This window comes from Gymnoscopelus microlampas (assembly GCF_963454915.1).
Source record: "Gymnoscopelus microlampas genome assembly, chromosome: 10".
Lineage (NCBI taxonomy): Eukaryota > Metazoa > Chordata > Actinopteri > Myctophiformes > Myctophidae > Gymnoscopelus > Gymnoscopelus microlampas.
Window position 1 is genome coordinate 18,879,299 of NC_139947.1, and position 19,097 is coordinate 18,898,395.

The 19,097-nt window shown below is 42.5% G+C and overlaps 1 protein-coding gene across 1 annotated transcript in view; it reads right to left on the reverse strand.

Moving 5' to 3' along the window:
* LOC311054453 (vitamin D3 receptor A) overlaps positions 1-19,097 on the reverse strand; it is an 81,872-nt gene that overhangs the window by 19,358 nt on the left and 43,417 nt on the right. The window contains exons 3-4 of the mRNA XM_084070432.1: positions 9,264-9,405; positions 5,493-5,623 (exon numbers count right to left, since the gene is read on the reverse strand). Of these exons, the coding sequence (XP_083926558.1) occupies positions 5,493-5,623; positions 9,264-9,403 (271 nt within the window). The 5' untranslated portion in view covers positions 9,404-9,405. The remainder of the gene's footprint in view (positions 1-5,492; positions 5,624-9,263; positions 9,406-19,097) is intronic.

Below are 19,097 nucleotides of genomic sequence, written 5' to 3' on the forward strand. Positions count from 1 at the left end.
TGTAGATCTGCTATTTTTGAAAAATCGTGAAAATTTGTGGCAAAATCTTGGATTATATATTTTTTAAAGCGAACATTTGTAAAATATTTAGTTCCAGGAACCCCCAGAAGCAAAGATTTGAGTTACAAATGTCCGTCAACTTGTCATGATTTTTCAAAAATAGCAGATCTACAAGCTCATAGCGCGGCACCGGCTTGTATATCTGCTATTTTTGAATAGCCCGACGAAATCTAAAAATGACACTCAGATGCGTTCCCGGTCTTAAGGGTTAAGTCATAAGTCATGTCATAGATGAAAATGTCCCTCAAAAATTCGAAAAATAAAAAAAATAGCCTATCTACAAGCTCACAATGCAACACTTGTAGATCGGATGTAAAAAATAGAATCTGAAAGGTGGTTAACTGTTTGTTTGTTAGGCAGTAGTGTGCAGTCCTGTTATATCAGTATAACATACCAGTGAAATCACAGACCGTTTCTAATTGTTTTTCATACAGGTGTTTTCTCTGCAATATCCCCCAAGAGGCTTCAGAAGAGAAACACTTGGGGGCGACTCGACTAACACATTTCAATCCAGGAGAAACCCTGCAAGGTGTGACACCTTGCAATGCATTCTTAATGCCTTAAACCGGAAACTGCTATGGAGACTACTGTTGCTAGGCATTATGGGCTGTGTCAAACCACTGAATGGCCCTCTCCCACTCTCTCTCTCTCTCTCTTTCACACTGCAGTCTGTTCTCAATGCACTGTCGCCCTCACTGCACTCTTTTTCTCAATCAATAAAGCAAGAGCCATTGCAACCTGTTATCTACCACATAGTGGGATTTTATACGCCCTGTAGCCGTTGTGACCCCTGCCCTACACAAACACACACGCACACGCACACAGTCACACACACACACACACACACACACACACACACACACACACAGAAAGCGTCTTGTTTGTGAATGAAATGTGGGCCAAGCCATTGTGTAACTGTTGGGAGAAAGAGCGCCATTGTTGGACCGCCAGTCTTCCTTCCCTTGCTTTCATTTGTGTCTCTATCGCCTCAGAACACCCTGCTCCGTTTGTCTCTCGCAGCTTCTGGTCCATCTGACCACCTGACTTCCCAGCGCTGCACGTTTTTTCCTGCTCTACACGCCGCAGAGGGCTCGTAGTAACGCTGCCAAAACACCATGAGACGATACACAGCAAAATCCCCCAGTGATCATTTCACAATTGTTTTGTATCTGCCTAAAAGTGTTTAGATTGGCATGTTATCAACATTGACCATTCACACAATAACGCAGCATAATTGCACATTGTGCAATTGTTATTGTACTGTGTTAATTTTTGTTTTCGTTTTTTAAGCCATTAAGACTTGAAGCCGATTCTATAAATGTCTTCTAAATCACAACAGTATTCTGAAAAAACGCATGTTTCTATATCAGAGGTGCTCATACTTTTTCATGTCAAGGACCCCCAAAATGATATGTATTTGGCCGCCAACCCCATCTCAAAATATTTTGTTCCAGGGACCCCCAGAAGCAAAGATTTGAGTTAAAAATGTTCGCTTTAAAACAATAATATATTCAAAGATTTGCAAACATTAAAAACACATAAAAAATAGCAAAAGTGTCAAATAATGTGTTTTAGCTCAAATCTAAAAATGACACAGCTGCATTCCAGGCCTTAATGGGTTAATTAATTTTCAGACAGGTCAGTGTGGAGCAGGGCTTCTCAAAGTGGGGTCCTTGAGGGAGTTCCACTGGGTTCCCAAATTGGTTAATATAGCATAAAAATCTGCTCAACCACTTTCATTCTATTGTATACTTGAGATAGATGCCTGTACTGTAGATCTGCTATTTTCGAAAGATTTAGTCAAATCTCAGTGAAACATTTAGAACAATTTTGAAACATTTGAATAACATAGGCTACTGTACATCTTCTCTCATGGGGGTCCCTGGAACAAAATGTTTTTAAATGGGGTCAAAAAACTAATGAATTTGGGGGTCTGTCCTTGAGAAGCAGTGCTGTAGAGACACAGGAAACCAAGGACAGAGGGAGAGGAGAGGCACGTCGGACAAGACGTGAGTCCTCCTCACCCTCACAAGGGGCATAATGTTCGCTGTTGAGCGGAAACCTTGTATGTCCAAAACCGTTACTTTTCAGGAAATGGGAAAAGGAACCCGTGTTCCAATGGATCCAATATAGTTATTATTTAGTCACAAGCAGTGGTGTAATGGTGATTTTATTTTCGGCGGTACGGTACAGCGGTACGGTGGCGTGCACCTGCGCGCACCGTACCGTGCCGCACATGCGTGTGCGCTCAAACAAATACTGGCCACACGCCGTGGTGCCCCGACCAACGACCAAAACACCACTGGTCACAAGCTCTTGCTAATACTTTTCATTGGTTAAATAAAACCCACAGACAACCTGGCGAAATTAGGCAATCTACAAGCTCACATTGGGACGTGTTGTGAGCTTTTGCGACGATAACTAACTAATACGGCAAACTATAAAATAGGCAGGGCATTCTTCTGGTCAGATGGACCAGAAACTCAAGACACTGTTCTGAGGGCGATCTTGTCGGAATGCATGCCCCTTTGGTAATGCAAGACCCTGTTGTATACCGTTCTCAGCGTACTTGGTGGACGCCCGGTCTATGACATCAGTACAATGACATCATATTGATGGCATCAGGGAGCTCCATATATGGGGATTTGTGGATTTACATATTCTTTTGGGGAACCTCTGATCCGACCGCCTTCACATTGGTGCACTGCACTCACTCCCTCGGGTCCTCAGCGATGAACACCCCAAATTTGATCGTTGGGTGGTTCTCGAGATACGCAAAGGACAGATAATGTACACACACACACGTACACGCGGAGATTTCACGCATTTATAGAGACTAGTCCTAGATCTACAAGCTCACAACCTGTCAGGATGTTATGAGCTTGTAGAGTGCCAAAACTTTTTTTGGGGGGGAGGGGGGCTTTACTCGTTCAGCCGTGATCCACCAAATAATGACGCAACCTCCGACCGCTAAACCTTATCGATACCCGGGTCTCAATATTTCAGTACTGAAATGTACTGAAATATTGATTTGGTGATTTGGTGAAGGAGTATTTCTTCTTCTCTGCAGTAGGAACAGAATCTAACATATGGCACGGCCTGTCATTATTATTCATATCCTCGATTAACTGTCCTCACATTTCAAATCAGATCCGTTTACAGCCTGCCACACACGCAATTGGCTTTCACTCTCAGCTAACTATGAATATTAGATTAAATGCTAATCAAGCAGGGAAACCGTTTCGTTGCGGGGCCAGGCTAGGGCTACCTGACGCTAATCTGTGCCAACATTTGGCCATGCAGTCTGACACAAGCCTGATTGACACTATGTTGTACGATGGTGTCACGAGTCGAAACTAGCAGATCTACAAGCCCACAACTTGTCTTGATGTGACGTGTTGTGAGCTTGTAGATCTGATTTTCGGTGCATGACAACGTCAGACGACGTAGTGTATATTAGCATAAGAGAATGCAAACGCCTGTGTACATACACACAGTGTGTGTGTGTGTGTGTGTGTGTGTGTGTGTGTGTGTGTGTGTGTGTGTATTACGTGTGTGTATTACTAGAAGGCAGATATTTGTGATTAAAAAGCCAAACAAGAGGCAATGTCCACAGCAGAGCCGCAGTCTGATCGGAGCCAGATGGAATTATGAAAGAATCTCAACCTGATCCGGGTCGGCCTGAGAACATCAACTCTACGTTGCGTAGTTGGCTTCAACGGAGTAATTGAAGCTTTATTTAATAGGGAAGTTTAAACCAGATGTGACCTTGATTTTACCTCCCTATGTAACATGTTGATTGGTTGGTTCTGTGTTAAAGGTAATATTGATAAGGTTTTTATGTACACAAAAAAAAAGAACCAAGAATGATTTTGAATAAATCATATAGGCACAGGCTTCTCTGCCTTTTCTCTCTCACCAAGGAAACAACATAGTTATATAAAAAAAAGAAACACCCAGGGCCGTTTCCGTTTCTCAATATGCGTACTTGTCTGTACTTGTGTCCTCGCGAACTTGTGAAACGTCATGCGAGGCGTTGTTAGCTTGTACTGTAGAGCTGCACTGAACATATCCACAGTGGGCGAGCTGAGATGGTACAAACTTCTGAGGACGGGAGTACTGCCGCACTCCCGTCCTCAGAAGTTTGTACTTCTGAGAACGGCCCAAGTTTCCAAGTGTTGCACCGAATGTGGTGACCGATGGCCTAGACAGCCCTGGAATTTGGTCAATTTAGGGGCAAGGCCACTTGGCCTTTGGTGTTTTCAAAATACCAGGGCAGGAAGGCCATCAAATAAAACAATGATTTTAAGTCCATGGAAATAATGAATTTAACTTCAAGGTTAAGGATGATAACATTTTCATATAGTAGTATATAGTACAGTACTATCAGTGAAATAAACCTGTGTATTTCACAAAATAATGTATTGGCTAAAAATACTATATTACAAAGTCATATTGGCATATACTCCAATATTTATCACATTCAGCCTTTGACTTGATGATGTCCAAAAATAATTTAGATTTCTGTGCGTTTCATGGCGTGTAGCTGTCGTAAGTGTGTGTGTGTGTGTGTGTGTGTGTGTGTGTGTGTGTGTGTGTGTGTGTGTGTGTGTGTGTGTGTGTGTGTGTGTGTGTGTGTGTGTGTGTGTGTTGCTGTTCATGCCTTGTGCTGCTGAAATGTGTGTGGTTGGATTCTTTTTTGGCTGTATTATGTCATGTAAACGGCCGTGATTAACGCATGTAATTGAGATGTTTTCATACAGTTCCCACTGTTTTCAATGAAAGCTATCATAATACGCTGCTGTTGCTCCATTGCTGTGTATGGCAATGAAGTGATGGTCTTAACGGCCTGTACGACCGCGTGTCATTTTGGTTGCTTGACACAGGAAGGTGTGAACACAAACCAGACCTAATGAAAAATGCAACAATGTAACACATTGGTCCTTAGGTGTGAATATGAAAGGCACCAGAGTGTTGCACCACATGTGGTGATCTATCGAATTATGTTCCACCTGCCCAGAGCATGGGAACGAATCTCATTGGCTGTCAATCGTGACATCAGTCATCTATGACATGAGGTGTTTATGACCCATCTATCACATATGACTCAAAATTTGGGCAAGGTCACAGCCCCATCCAAACCCCAGTGAATTCCATTACAAAATGAAAGTTAAATATTCATCCACTGCCCCTCACAAAAGAAAAGAAAAAAGGATATATTATGATTGTGAAGAAAACTGCGTCTGTATGCTGCCTTTTAGACAAGTCTCGGGGAAATAAGGAACCTTATAATGCAACAGACGTGTTGTGACGTGGAGTGGAGTGCGACAGCTAGTGGATGAATGCTGTCCACAGCATCTCTAAATATTAACGTTAGGCTGTCTCTGCACAGCGTAAAAGTAAGTGTGACAGTGAGTGACAAGTGAACTTACATTCTTTCATCATTCCGATGTCTATGCAGCGTTTGAGCCGGCAGGCCTGGCAGTGTCTGCGGTTGTCCTTGGTGATGGTGCAGCTTCCGTTGAAGGGACACGTGAACGTAGCTTTACGCTTCATACTGCGCCTGGAAAAACAAACAACAACCAAACACTGTCATTTAGGGCAGCAGTTCTCAAACGTCTTAATGCCATGGACCCACAAATTGATATGTATTTGGCCACGGACCCCAGAACTGAGAATGTTTTGTGCCACGGACCCCCATAAGAGAAGATTTGTGATGCAACCAGAGATTATTTTCTCAGCGATTATTATATCGAATAGTTAAAATAGCCGAAATACAAGCCGACAAAATAGTTAAAATAGCGAATGACATCGCCCAAAATAGGGATTTACTATTAATTGATTCTTTTTATAACATTATCAAGAATCAATCTTTTTTTTTATTTTATTATTAAAGCGATTAGTTTGATTAACTGTTACACCCCTACTGTAATTTACTGTCATTTACTACTGGTTACCAAGTCTGTATAGTGGTCGGTCGTTCGGGTACGATGGCGTATGATTATTACTAGCCACAATCCATAAGCTATCTCTCTCCCAACATAGAGTGTTTTAAAATAAGCTTCAACAGGATGAGGTTGGTTGTTATGGATCGGTGTCAGCCTCAATGCATCTGATCAACCACCCATCTATTCCTTTATTCATGCCCCCCCCCCTGTTCTGTTCACACAAACAACAAACTAGGGTCCAACTGTTAATCAAACTAATCGGTTTTCCATCAATTATAAAAACATGTTTCTCCTTTGTTTCGTTTTTTAAATACAATAGCAAAGCATTGCAGATCTTGCTTTGTATATCTGCTATTTTCGCTATTATATAAATTAAATATATAAATATATATAAAATACGGCCAAAGTGGTTAATCAGACTGATCGATTTAGCTGATAATAAAAAAATCTATTTGAACGTTTTCAAATCGATTAGTTGATTTAATTTAATTCTACCAAATACAAAAAAAAACACGCTTCTCGATTATTCAATGAATAAAAAAAGTAATCGACAGAATAATCGCTAATCGTTAAAATAATCTCTAGGTGCTGCCCCTCAACAAACATCCAGAAGCTGTTTTACCATATAGTCCATAAGTGAGCCTCATTATTTAGTAGGTGGATCTGAGATATTTGGGCTGTTGAATTGTAAAATAAATAAACAATGTCAATGACAAAACCATCAGATTGGAACTTAGTGTCCGCAGAAACCATTAAACACGACCCTTGCATCCTAATTCGGGGACAAACATTGATGTGATGTGGAGGGAAAAAAGGAGTGGACTTCCCGTAGTAGCCTATATAGCAGTGATATTCAACTGGAGGCCCGCGGGCCACATCCGGCCCCAGCTGAGCTTTCATTTGGCCCCTGGAACACATTCCATATTCCAAAGTACAATTTACAATTCAGGCATTTAGCAGACGCTAATCCAGAGCGATCTACAGTAAGCAAGGTTAACATGACGTAATACATCAAATGCATAGACATAGTATTCTATGATCATAGGTAAACCAATAACCATTGTCTAAATCATCAGTCTATACAGTATACAGTAATATAAACATAAAAATAAATCTGCACATTGAAACTTTATTTGTATTATACTGTCTGATGATAGGTTCTTGGTTTACCTTGAAAATAAATGGTTGGTTGTACGGAATGAAAGTAGCTATTTCTGAGTTTTAAGTGGCTGTTGTCCATTAGACAGAATAGTCCTTCTACATACATTAGCTAGTTTTGAATGGATTTTGTCCTTCTTCCATGTCCTACATTTTCATCCACTTACAGTATGATTCATTCATCCTCAATAGCGTCCTTGGCTGAATAATGGTCTAACTCTCAACTCATTGGTTCTTGAAACACATCATAAGAGCTTGTGCCCTTATCAGCCGGATGCTCAAAAACATGAAAAAAAATTAAAACCTTTCCTTCATACGAACATGTAACCACTTTCACCTGGCCAGCCTGCCTCCACTATTCTCAAAGACGCTTCCATGCCAGGGCCCTGTGCATGCACATAACACACTGAAATATCTACTTCCTATTTTCTCAATATCCAGATCAAAGCCTGTGCATTAAAGGACTGGCACAGAAATTATCCTTTCAAATATCAAAATGCATTTATGCAGTATGAAGCATGCCCTAATAAGTTACCATAATGGACATGTGTCCATTGTTGTGTCCTATATGACAAACGGTCAAATGGTTAACGACGAACACGTCGTTAACCATTGTGGCCCCCAACTTCAAGTCATTTTACAATTGTGGCCCCCTGCCTAATCTAGTTGAATACCCCCTGCTATATAGAGTCATGGGGGACACGGGTCAACAAAGTCTATAGGGTTTAAGTGGTTAAACGTCTCACATTGGTAATGCAGACACTGACAGAATCATTTCCCATACACACACACACACACACACACAAAGGCAGAACATTATGTACACTGGCATGCATACACACCACACACAGACACAGAGGGTAGTGTGTGTTCACACCGTCCCTCATGTCATGAAGAAATATCGCTGCCTAGAGCGCTTTTTCTGCTTAAAATGAAAAAAGTAACTTCCTCCCACCCTCTGCAGCGGTACGGGCCACATCACAACTAGGGTTGGGATTAGTGATGCATGATGTTATCAGTAGCATATCGTTATCGGACGATATTTCATTAAACATGCAATATCGGTATCAAAATTATGTCAGAATAATTCTGCATTTTTTTCACCGATATTGACCGATATCTTTTCACCGATATTGACCGATATCTTTTCACCGATATTGACCGATATCTTTTCAACGATATTGACCGATATCTTTTCACCGATATTGACCGATATCTTTTCACCGATATTGACCGATATCTTTTCACACAATAATAATGTGACCGTTAATGGCTTTGAAAATAAAATAATTCAGCAATGAGCTCAATATAAATATAATAATAATGTAATATATCGGTATCGGCCGATTTGACCCTGCATATTATTGGATATCGGCCAAAATTTCAATATCGTGCATCTCTAGTTGGGATCCTTTAGTATTTTAACGATTCCGATTCCTTAACGATTCCTTAACGACTCATTGTGAGCTTGTAGATCATCTATTTTCGGCATGTGACACCGGGGCACAACTAAGTATAAATCTGGCATAATTCTAACCCAACCCCTACAGCTAACCTCTAAATGCCTGACCCCAACCTGAATACATTTCCCTTGTGAGGAAAAGGAAAAATGTCCTCAAAATGTCTATTTCTCAAATTCTACTATACTTGTGGAGACATCTGACTAGGGATGGGACGATATGAACATTTCATGTCAACATTATTGTGACCAAAGTAATTGTGATTACGATATTATCGCGATAATCAAAATATGCTTAAAACTCTTAAAATGCCACTTTTGTTAACCACTTAACAACCCCAGCATCCATAGTATGGGGTGGAACATTTCACTCGAGATTTAGAGAGTGAAATGTTCAGAAAAGACTGTATCAAGTACGCTCGTTACGGGTGCGTTTTACCAATTCTAGAGGGTTTAAGTGGTACCGGATATGCAGCTCGGCAAAGGTGAATTGATCCGAGTGTATGACAGAGGACAATTTCACGATTAAAATCTCTGCGATACGATTATTGTGAGCGTTTTTTCATCACGACAAACGAGTAATAATAGTCCACACACACACACACACACACACACACACACACACACACACACCCTACCTGAAGAAGCCCTTGCAGCCTTCACAGGTCATGGCGTTGAAGTGAAACCCGGTGGCTTTGTCTCCACAGACGCCGCAGATCCGCGGGGCGTTGCGGTCGAACTCATCCACCATGGAGGTGGTTACTGTCATGGCCTCCATCACTGCAACACACAGACACACAGCATGCACGCTTTCCTTTAGTAATGGACACAGGTTATGACTCCATGAACGTCAGTGTTTGTTTCAGCGTGTGTCTTGTAGCTCTGTGTGTGGGAGTGAGTGTGTGTGTGTGTGTGTGTGCGTGTGTGTGTGTGTGTGTGTGTGTGTGTGAGCTCATGGCATTGACGTCTCTTGCTTTATACACACAGGTGTCAGGAATCAGGATATTAGCATATTTAGCGAAAGGCATCGACAGGAACGCTCTGCGTTGACAGGCCCAGTGATTAAAGCAAGCAATCACGCACGCATGTACAAACGCACGCACGCACACGCACACACACACAGGTGCATGCATACAAATGCAAGCATGTGGGAACACACACACACACTACCGTGACAATGCTTTGAAAAAGCATTATAAACATCCGTGAGTTGCATGACTGACAGAAATGATGACTGAATGAGGGTATTTGCCAAAGGCTGGAAACTGACCAATGTGCACACACGCACGTACGCCGACACGAACACACACACACACACACACACACACACACACACACACACACACACACACACACACACACACACACACACACACACACACACACACACACACACACACACACCATCTGGCAGTCCCTATGAAATAAACAGCAGGATAGTAACACACACCACGGGACAGTGAGGACTAATTCATTTCAATGATGTAAACTCAACACTGTGGACTAATGAAAGGTCAAACAAGGAGATAGGACAGGAAGACAGACACCCGGAGTAGGAAACGACAGAGAGAGAGAGAGAGAGAGAGAGAGAGAGAGAGAGGGAGGAAAAGTAAAGGAAAGAAAAGAAACAAATGAGAGAAAAAACGAAAGAAAGAAATACAGGAAAGAGAAGAGAGAAAGGTGATGATGGATATGTTCACGTAGGAACAAAATTCATTCCAGGTTGTTGTTGATGTGGTGAAAAACATATTATTCTGACATAACCGACCATAGATATGGTGAGAACATATCAAAATACAGAGTCCATGTAGAAACCCATACAGGTCCTATATCACACTCCCACATATTAACCACTTGAACCGTGTATACTTAGTTGACCGGAGTCCCCCAGGGGTCTATAGTAGGCCCTGTGCGTTCTTCCCTCTACACCAAATGCTTCTCCACTTGGCATTCAGCATCAAGGGTTGGATTGGGGGTAAGTCCCTGCGACACACTAACGTCATTAAAGCCAAGCCTACTAAATACCTTTGCTGAAGATATTCGATCTACAAGCTCACAAGGTTACGTTGTGGGCTTGTAGATCGCCTACATTCGCTGAATGCTCGCCCCCCAGAAGAATAGGGAGGTTCATGTGGTTAAATGAACACTAGGGGTTTTGCTACTGTATGTAGGGTAATGCATCAACAATAATGTATATCTTTCATCCTTACATAAAGCATCCTGCCTGTGCATGCGTATCAGACTTTGTGCATTATGCAGAGAGAGAGAGAGAAAGGGGGAGAAAGAGAGAGAGAGAGAGAGAGAGAGAGATGGCGGGGGGAAGAGTCAGAGAGACACTTGCTTTGGCAATGTAAACGAATGTCTTCTCATGCCAATAAAGCTCAGTTGAATTGAATCATACTGAATTGAATTGAGAGAGAAGACAAGAGAGAGATAGGAGAGCGAGAGAGGAGAGCAAGAGAGGAGAGCGAGTGAGTGAGCGAGCGAGTGAGCGTGTGTGTGTGCGTGCGTGATGTACTGTATACGATACATAAACAATACACTTTTCAATACAGTACAATACAAGTTTCATGATAAATGTAATTCATGGGGGGAGGGAGTAATAGCGGGGGATCATTTCTTAATCCCTCAGACTTCAGGGGGCATTTCAGGACATCTTGGGGGGGGGCATATTTGCCCCATTGCCCCTTGGCTGTTCGTGATGCTGCGTGGGGGGTGGGGGAGGGGGGGGGGGCAGGTTGGAGTCACAGAAGGACAGCTGCTCTTTAGGGGGGAAAAACAAGACATGAAGTGGAATAGATGTTAATAGTGGAGGAGAAAGCAGGTGAGCGCAGAGAAAGTGCACAAGGGTGGAAGAAAGCAGAGAGAGAGAGAGACAGAGTGAAAGGACAGGGGCATCATGTTACAGGGAAATTGGAAAACCAGGGAAATTGAAAAAGGAGCGCTCGCGTTCAACCCCCTAGGCAATTCTGTAAAACCAACACTAGAGGGCAATGCAAGCCACACTAGACTAGAGCCCCCCACCACACACACGCGCGCATGCACACGCACACGTGTGTCCGTGTCGTGGATAGTAACCCATGAAAAGATCTATTCTCCCCCTATCGGTTTACAACTCGGACAGTGCTGATTTGACTAGCAGACCATCGGCCGGTCGGCGCGGGCACTCGCGCCTCCTCGCCTCAAGCTCTGCTGAGTCGGCGTGCCTCCGTCATGGACAATAACTATTATCACGTGTGCGTGTGAACGCGTGTTCAGCGTTCCCCTAGCGTAGCTTCCTGGTTGCTATGTGGGGGGGGACAACAAAAGCCAGGTCCGCCTCGCATCAAAGCCGGTCAAAACATGGGTAATCAGTGGTCTGGGACCCAAAATCAGGATCGGCATCGGACCATCAGGCTCTAATCCTCCTCTCATCCCCTATGACAGTGGTTCTCAACCTTTTCAGGCTGTGACCCCCCAAAATAATCATATTTGAACTGGGGACCCCCACCCTGAAAAGCACTTGGAATGTAGGAGTTGAGGCATTACATTTAGTTTAACTAAGTCCAAAGATACATATTGTGAAAATAGCCGATCTACAAGCTCACAATGCCTCGCAACGCTCACAATTTTTGCGTCTTTCTTATAATATTTGACAATTTGGCTAATGTTCGACCAGTTTTTATAGTATAGTTTGTTGATCACTTTTGATGCAGTAAAGGTTTTTCATTTCATTTCATTATTATATATTTTTTAGGTATTGGAAAGGTCTTAAAAGTCCTTAAATTGTCACTTTACTGTCATCTGGGGACCCCCCCCAAATCATGTGGGGACCCCCTGAAAGTGAAAACCACTGCTCTGTGAGACTGAGGAGCACATTCACTCACAGACTCACCTTGCCACGGCCCCCACTTTGAAAACTACTGAAATGTTTTCTATTTTCTTTTCTTTTTATTTTTTTCCGCAATATGGGGCTATTTGGGGGGTCCATGTATGAACCCCTGATCTAGAGAACCGTGACAGATGTGTCTATTAAGGATAACTGTTGTGAGACTTACTTATATTCAATCAAATATTCATATATTCAATGTTAATGGACTGAGACTTACGCAATATGTTCACTCATATTGTACAGTATATATTTATATATTCACTGTTGATAGACTGTACATACAGCCTGGTTGACAGAGTGCATAATTCATATCAGTCTCATATTTACTGCTGATGTAGTCAGTGATGATAGATGCACATTCATGCATATACTTACAGGTGATAGAATGAACAATTAATAGAATACAGTTAACGCAGTCGGACCCAGAGCAGATACATGTGGTCTATTTATTTGATTCGATTTGATCTTTATTCGTATTTCCCTACTCTTATCTGTTTCACTCTTAGCCACTTGAACCCCACAACCCTATCCTGGGGCTAAGAGATTTGGTGTAGAGGGAAATACTAGGATCTAGTATCAAAGCCTGGGGGACTCCAGTCAACTACAGTAAGTATATGTTGTTCCCACACGGGGAAGAATACACTTTGATCTTAATCTACTTTTAGGCAGGGAAATGCTGCCCCCTCTGAGTGTGTGTGTGTGTGTGTGTGTGTGTGTGTGTGTGTGTGTGTGTGTGTGTGTGTGTGTGTGTGTGTGTGTGTGTGTGTGTGTGTGTGTGTGTGTGTGTGTGTGTGTACAGTACACACATGTTTGATGTCAATTACACAAAGTACATAAATGAAAGGTCTCATTAATGAACTCGTGGTGGTGGTGGTGGTGGGGGGGGGATCAGCACAAAACATAAAAGAGTGGGGGATCAATCTGTAATCCCTCAGATGTCAGGGGGCATTTCAGGACATCATGGGGGACATATTTGCCCCCTGGCTGTTTGTGATGCTGCATTGTGGGGGTTAAGGGAGAGAAAGGGCGGGATGTGGAGTCAAACAAGGACGCAGAGCTTGACGGGGGTTTGGGAGGCTGAAAGGGAGGAAAAACAAGACCGAAAGTGGAGAGGAGATGGAAATAGTGGCGGAGAAAGCAGGTGAGTGTAGTGAAAGTGCAGAAGGGTGGAAGAAAGCAGAGAGAGAGAGAGACGGCGAGAGAGAAACATGCTCGGACTCCATTAGCTCTCATTAAGGCTCGGCTAGTTGAAGCTTCTGCGTCGGTTCCCAGGAAAAGACACGCACACACGCATGCGCACGCACACGCACACGCACACGCACACACACACACACACACACACACACACACACACACACACACAGAGATGAGACATCAGCGCCATTACCCAGAACACAACACAGGCAAGCAGGAGTTCGGAGGGACAATAAAAGTCATGTTTCGAGTGTACATAGTATATAAGTAGAGCCATTAGACGAATGTAGAAAAATACACACAGAACAGCAGACTCAAATCTACAAAACACTCAGTCACTCAGACATAGAAAGAATAGCTCATAGAAATATAATTTCTACCAAGTAATCCTTTCCAAGAACAACATGAAAATAATTCCAAGTAGGGAATGTCAAATATGTAAAATTATTCAATTATTTCAAGGTCATGGCTTTTGCACCCAATTTCTTTAAACTCAGAATCCTGGAGTTTGCATTGTACCCCACCCCCCCTCTTTTTCTCCCAATGTAGTCGAAAAAGCCAATTCGCGATCGTTCCCACACACTTGTCTAGACTTCTCACTGCTGACCCCTACTGGTTGGTCTTTGGACTGGTGGTAGGTCCTAGGGATGTATGTGTACCCATTAAAACAGGGAAAGCATCTGTGTCGTTTTAGATTTTAGCATTGGCGATAGCAGATATACAAGCTCACAGCGTGTGAATTCGTGCCGCACTGCGAGCATGTACATCTGCTATTTTTTGAACATTTTTGAAAAATCTTGAAAGTGTGAAAACTACTCATTTAGAAGGCATTTGTAGAATCGGGCTCAGGTCTTAACTCATTGTGTGCCAATGACGTCTTTTGACGGCTGTTTTTTAGTAAGCCCTGAGTGCCAATGACTAAAATTAAATAAAATGATTTATTTTATTTTATGTTTATTATTACTTTTTGATTTATCACAAAGGGACTAGGAGATAACGCAATCCAAAGATTTGCTGCTCCATTCACTTCAATGTTAACAAATAAACTGAGAAAAAATGCCCTTTTTTCCTTTGTTTTTTTGAGTGAAACATGCTATTTTCGAACATCAAACCGCAAATGTCAACGAGGTCGCGATGACCTCGTTGACATTAATGAAACCACACCTGAAAACCTTCAGTAATTAGCAACCATCAGGGGATCAATCATACTGGAGACAAACAGTCTGTGACTACTTGAAAAGGTAAGAAAATAGCAAAATCCTGGCACTGGGACCACACAGACAGAAATAAGTCTGGCACTGAATAAGTTAAAGTGTTAACACCATGTGTGTCCTGTCACTTTTTTCACCTGCCATTGAGGAGCTTCACCGAAAGGATGTAGTATTACTCACAGTTCAACACCCCTGCTGACAGGTGTCCTGACCAACCTGTGGGAGTCGTTGGATGCAGTGACAGAGATCACCCTCCGCGCCCAGCTTCCTTCCTGCTAAATCGGCCTATTGTGTTCGCTGGACCACCCGGCCAAGCCAGATGTACCTCCAGAGGATTCAAACCCTTAGTCGAGCCTAACCATCTTATCCAAAAGTATACTTAAACTTAACTTTTCACCTGCCAGCGAGGAGCTTCATCGAAAGGATGTATTACTCACAGTTCAACACCCCTGCTGACAGGTGTCCTGACCAACCTGTGGAAGTCATTGGATGCAGTGACAGAGATCACCCTCCACGCCCTGCTTCCTTCCTGCCTAATCGGCCTAGTATGTTCGCTGGACCACCCGGCCAAGCCAGATGTACCTCCAGAGGATTCAAACCCTTAGTCGAGGCTAACCATCTTATCCAAAATTATACTTAAACTAATCTAATGCCTAAACACAACCATTTTATAGTTAACCCTGAACTTAGATGTCTTGCAATGAATTGTGGTAATGATATCACCAGTTAAGAAGCCACTACCTTATTTTAAGCATTTGATGTGAAAAATTAAATCTCAAGTTATCGCAAATATTCTTCTTTCAAAGGAAAATCATTTACCAAAAATAATTCCCTGTCCCTCGGTTCCTTCTGTGTTCAGTGAATAAAGACATATTAAATATGTAGCTCCAAGTTAGTTGACAGTTGAAAGTTTACAGAAAATATGTCAATATGGAATGAAGAATATCAAAGGTTGTGTATATTTTTCGAGAAGACTTAAAGTCACATCACAATCTAAGTAAATGTACTATTTTAAGGGCTCTATGTGTAAAGTAGAACTGGTGATTGCAGGGTGCTGTGTGACATGTACGCATGCTTGCACGCACGCACACACACCATTTATTCATGGTGTGTTCAAACTTGTGTGTTTTACAGCAAAACAAACTGCTCCTCATTAATAGTGATGATTAACTGGCACCCATGAGATAGGCCAGTACACTCGGGGCCTGAATTTCAACACGAGATTGCGGGAATTGTGAATATTTTCGTCCTGTCTTCTCGTGGCACGCCCGCTCTCCCACCCTCCTCTGAGCCCCCTCTGCTTTAGCGCACTCTCGCTAGCATATCGGGTTTCAATGTGAACTGCGTTGAAAATATGGACTGCTGGCTGAAACGTATCAACATCCTCTAAAGGGGGAACCCGCTGAAAAATACACCCGACTCCAAAAACATTAACGCAAAGGATCAGTTATGTCAATAATAACATTGTTAATCCTCCGGATCCTGGTGCCTGGTTCATACTCTGTTGTGACAGAGCATAAATTAGGCTATAGACGGATGAAAATGAATGCAACTGGTGCAAATGAAAGCAATCTTCCACATCATAACACAGATGACAATAACGTTACTAAGGTGAAGCAGCAGCCAAAACACACGTTGTAAAGACAAGAGCCAAGAGGGAGCAACCATTGTGAAAGAATGACGGACGCTGACAGTAGAAGGAGAAAGAGACACAAAACTACAGAATAGAGCAGAGTGACAACATACAATCTGAGGTGAGAATACAACTGAGACCTGATGAAGACCCGCTAGGGTCGAAATGTTGTTCAACTTGAATACATTATACAGGGGCAAATTGCAAAGAAGATCAATAAATAAATAAATCAAATCAATTCAAAAGATGATTGTGTCAGTTTAACCACATTAACCCATAGGGACGCCAGGTTGAGCCAAAAAATCTTTATAATAGCAAAAATAGCTGATCTAAAAGCCCAGAACACAACGCACTGCAACACGTTGTGAGCTTGTAGATCGGCTGTTTTCTGGGTTTTTTGTTTGTTTGTAAAGCCATTTCGCAATAGAGGGACTGCAGCCAGAGGCTAATGGGTCTTTGGGGGTCCTTGGCAGGGGAAACATTTACTAGTAGGAGACAGTGTTAAAACAAACAACTCCTCTTTCTACCAACCTCTCTCCAACTTAACAGTATACAAGATGTGTCACTCACTTATATAAAGTGTGCGAGTGAGTCCTATGAGGGAGTGTGCGTGGCGTGCGTGTGTGTGTGTGTGTGTGTGTGTGTGTGTGTGTGTGTGTGTGTGTCGGAAAAGAAGTGAAAGGTTGTGACAGTCCCGGCAGGCTGTGTACGTTGGTGAGCTCACATAAAGAAGTAGGCTAATTCTGCTGCGGGGTCAAGCAAGGCCAGCACCGCTCACCCCAACTCCCCCCTATGCCCTAACACCCCCCCCCCCCCCCCCCCCTCCATCGACCCCCCCCCCCCCACCCCCACCCTCAACAGCCTTGTGACTGTCGTTAGCCACCCATTGCGTTCTCTCTCTCTCTCTCTCCCTCTCTTCGAGCTCTCTCTCTCTCTCTCTCTCTCTCTCTCTCTCTCTCTCTCTCTCTCTCTCTCTCTCTCTCTCTCTCTCTCTCTCTCTCTCTCTCTCTCTCTCTCTCTCTCTCTCTCTCTCTCTCTCTCTCTCTCTCTCTCTCTCTCTCTCTCTCTCTCTCTCTCTCTCTCTCTCTCTCTCTCTCTCTCTCTCTCTCTCTCTCTCTCTCTCTCTCTCTCTCTCTCTCTCTCTCAGCTGTAAACACAACACACGGCTGCTCGGACGCTCTCTGCGGGACACATCCACTCTGTCAACAAATTAAACATTTAGCAACATGCAGACGGCTGTGTGATGTCTATTCTTTTTTTATTTTTACTTTGTTTTTATCGTTGTGTTGTGAACTCGAGCTACACTCATGGCAATGAGCATTTAAGGACATTGCCACACACATCTCACTGATCCCGTCAGAAGACACCTGCAAAGTGTTATTTTAAAGCGGCGATCCAGAACTTTTTTTTATGAATAAAAATGTATTTTAATCCATCTATGGTACTAGAGTATGTTAATACAATAATGAGTACATCTGCAGTGGTTGGAGGTGGTCTTTCCATTGAGACATTGAGACCCTTGAGTCAGGTAGGACACCTACTGGTTGACAAGCAGTACTGCCTGAAGCTCACAAGTGCACAGGCCAAGTGGGGATTCCCTCTTGGAAGTGTGGTAGTGGGGTAGAAGTCTTACTTCCCGACGCGAGAGATCCAGGTAACTACTGTAGGTTCAACATGGCACACTGCCCTACTCCTCAGTGTCCATTTGGTCCATGTCGTGGAAAGCAACTAAGTACAGTACTCAAGTAAAGTACAAATACTTCTAAATTGTACTTAAGTACAGTACTTAAGTACAATTTAGAAGTATTTGTACTTTACTTGAGTATTTACAATTTGCAATACTTTTACTTCAACTCCACTGCATCTCAGATCCAAATATTGTACTTCTACTCCACTACATTTATTTGAAAACTTTAGTTACTAGTTACTTTGTAGATTTTGATTATTATTACAAAACATACATTAACCAATTCAGCCCTATATACATTTCGGCCATTTGAAAATAGACGATCTACAAGCTCACAATGCGTCGCATCGCGACGCATTGTTTGCTTGTAGATCTGCTATTTTCAAAAGATTTTTATATACTTGAAAACTTGAAATGGGATATTCTGCATAATGAGTACTTTCTACTTGTGGTGCTTTAAGTACATTTTGATACTTTTGTACTTTTACTCAAGTAAATTTTGAATTCCGGACATTTAATTGTAACAGAGTATTTCTACATTGCGGTATTGATACTTTTACTTAAGTAAAAAATGTGAGTACTTTTTCCACCACTGCCGTTTGGCTACGTGTGTGCACTCTCAGAGTTACAAAAGCTTAAAGGAATACTTCACCCAAGAAATGACTTTATTTCTATCATTTACTCACCTGGGGATGTCTTTGACTGTAAGTGAATGCAGAAAGAAATCGATGCATGGAAATAATCCGAGACACAATTTAACAACGGCAAAACTATATCAATCAATACGTCCATAAACCTCCATTCATCAAGTTTTTTCTTCATTTTTGGATTCTTCATTCACCGTTGAGGAATGTTTCTCTGTGAGTCAAAGACATC